Here is a 1,090-nt window from a genome sequence, read left to right on the forward strand (position 1 = left end):
AAAAATGAAATTGCACCTAAAATATCTGAACCAATAACAACTTGAAGTTGTCCAGCTCACGAACTTAGAAGATACTTTAATAACAGCAACAAAATACCAAGTAAAATGAAGTTTACCACTTGACACAAAATTAAAACAAGTAAAAACTTAGACATGTTAAAGATTAACCATTTCAACAGCTAGTAGCTTGTTCCAAGGACTCTAATTCAGTTGTTCTCCTCCCCTCTCCCAAGTCCTCAGTCAGGGTACTTGCTAAGGACTCATTATCCTAGTAAGGTGCTGCTCCTTCCTCTCCAAGAGACTTGAAGGGATTCTTGGGTGGCGATCTGGACTTCTCTTCTGGAAGGATTCTGGATCCCAGTCTGAATGTTGTTAGTGAGGAAGATCCCGACGTCCAGGAGAAGTTGGGCTTGAAACAGCTGGTTGATGTTGATTCAGAGGTTGATGGAGATGCACCAGGAAAGCGAGATGGAGACTTCTCATAGCTGTAGAGATATGTGCCTTGAGATTGGAATTGGCTTTGCCCCATTGGGCTGCGGCTCCGGCATTCGTAACTGTGCGGAGGATTTTCCCCATGGCTGCCATAGTGGATATCTGGGAGGCGACTGTAGCGTGCCATATGTACCCGCAGTACATGGCCATCCACCATGATCTCGTCTAGGGCAGCAATGGCATCCTCAGCATGGCGCTTGTTGAGGAAACGAACAAAAGCAAAGCCCCGACGTTTTTTAGTAAAGCGGTCTCGCGGGATGTACACATCTCCAATCTCCCCATACTTCTGGAAGATAACCCGCAGGCTGTTGGTTGTAGTACACGGGTTCAGGTTGTCCACTTTAACAGAGGTCATGTCGAACACATTGAGAGGAGGGCACGGGTAACTCATGGCCTTTGAGAATTCAGCTTGAGCCCCCACAAACTGAGCACCGAGAAACTGACAATCTGGGAAGGTGGCAAGTATGGCGCCAACGGCTGTAACGGTTCTTTGTTTCGTCCTCTGTTTCACTGCCTTCCACGCAGGCGCATAGATACCATAGTGACATCAGAATGTTCTACACAGTCCCGCCTATCTCCAGAGCTGAGACCACATGAG

The 1,090-nt window shown here is 47.2% G+C and overlaps 1 protein-coding gene across 1 annotated transcript; it reads right to left on the minus strand.

Annotated features, from left to right (window-relative positions):
• Window positions 1-268: 268 nt before the first annotated feature.
• Window positions 269-883, minus strand: SRSF2 (serine/arginine-rich splicing factor 2). Its single transcript, XM_005869295.1, has one exon. The coding sequence runs from the start codon at window positions 881-883 to the stop codon at window positions 269-271; it is 615 nt and encodes a 204-aa protein (XP_005869357.1).
• Between the last annotated feature and the right edge of the window lie 207 nt (window positions 884-1,090).

This window comes from Myotis brandtii, unplaced genomic scaffold (assembly GCF_000412655.1).
Source record: "Myotis brandtii unplaced genomic scaffold, ASM41265v1 scaffold290, whole genome shotgun sequence".
NCBI classification, from domain to species: Eukaryota; Metazoa; Chordata; class Mammalia; order Chiroptera; family Vespertilionidae; genus Myotis; species Myotis brandtii.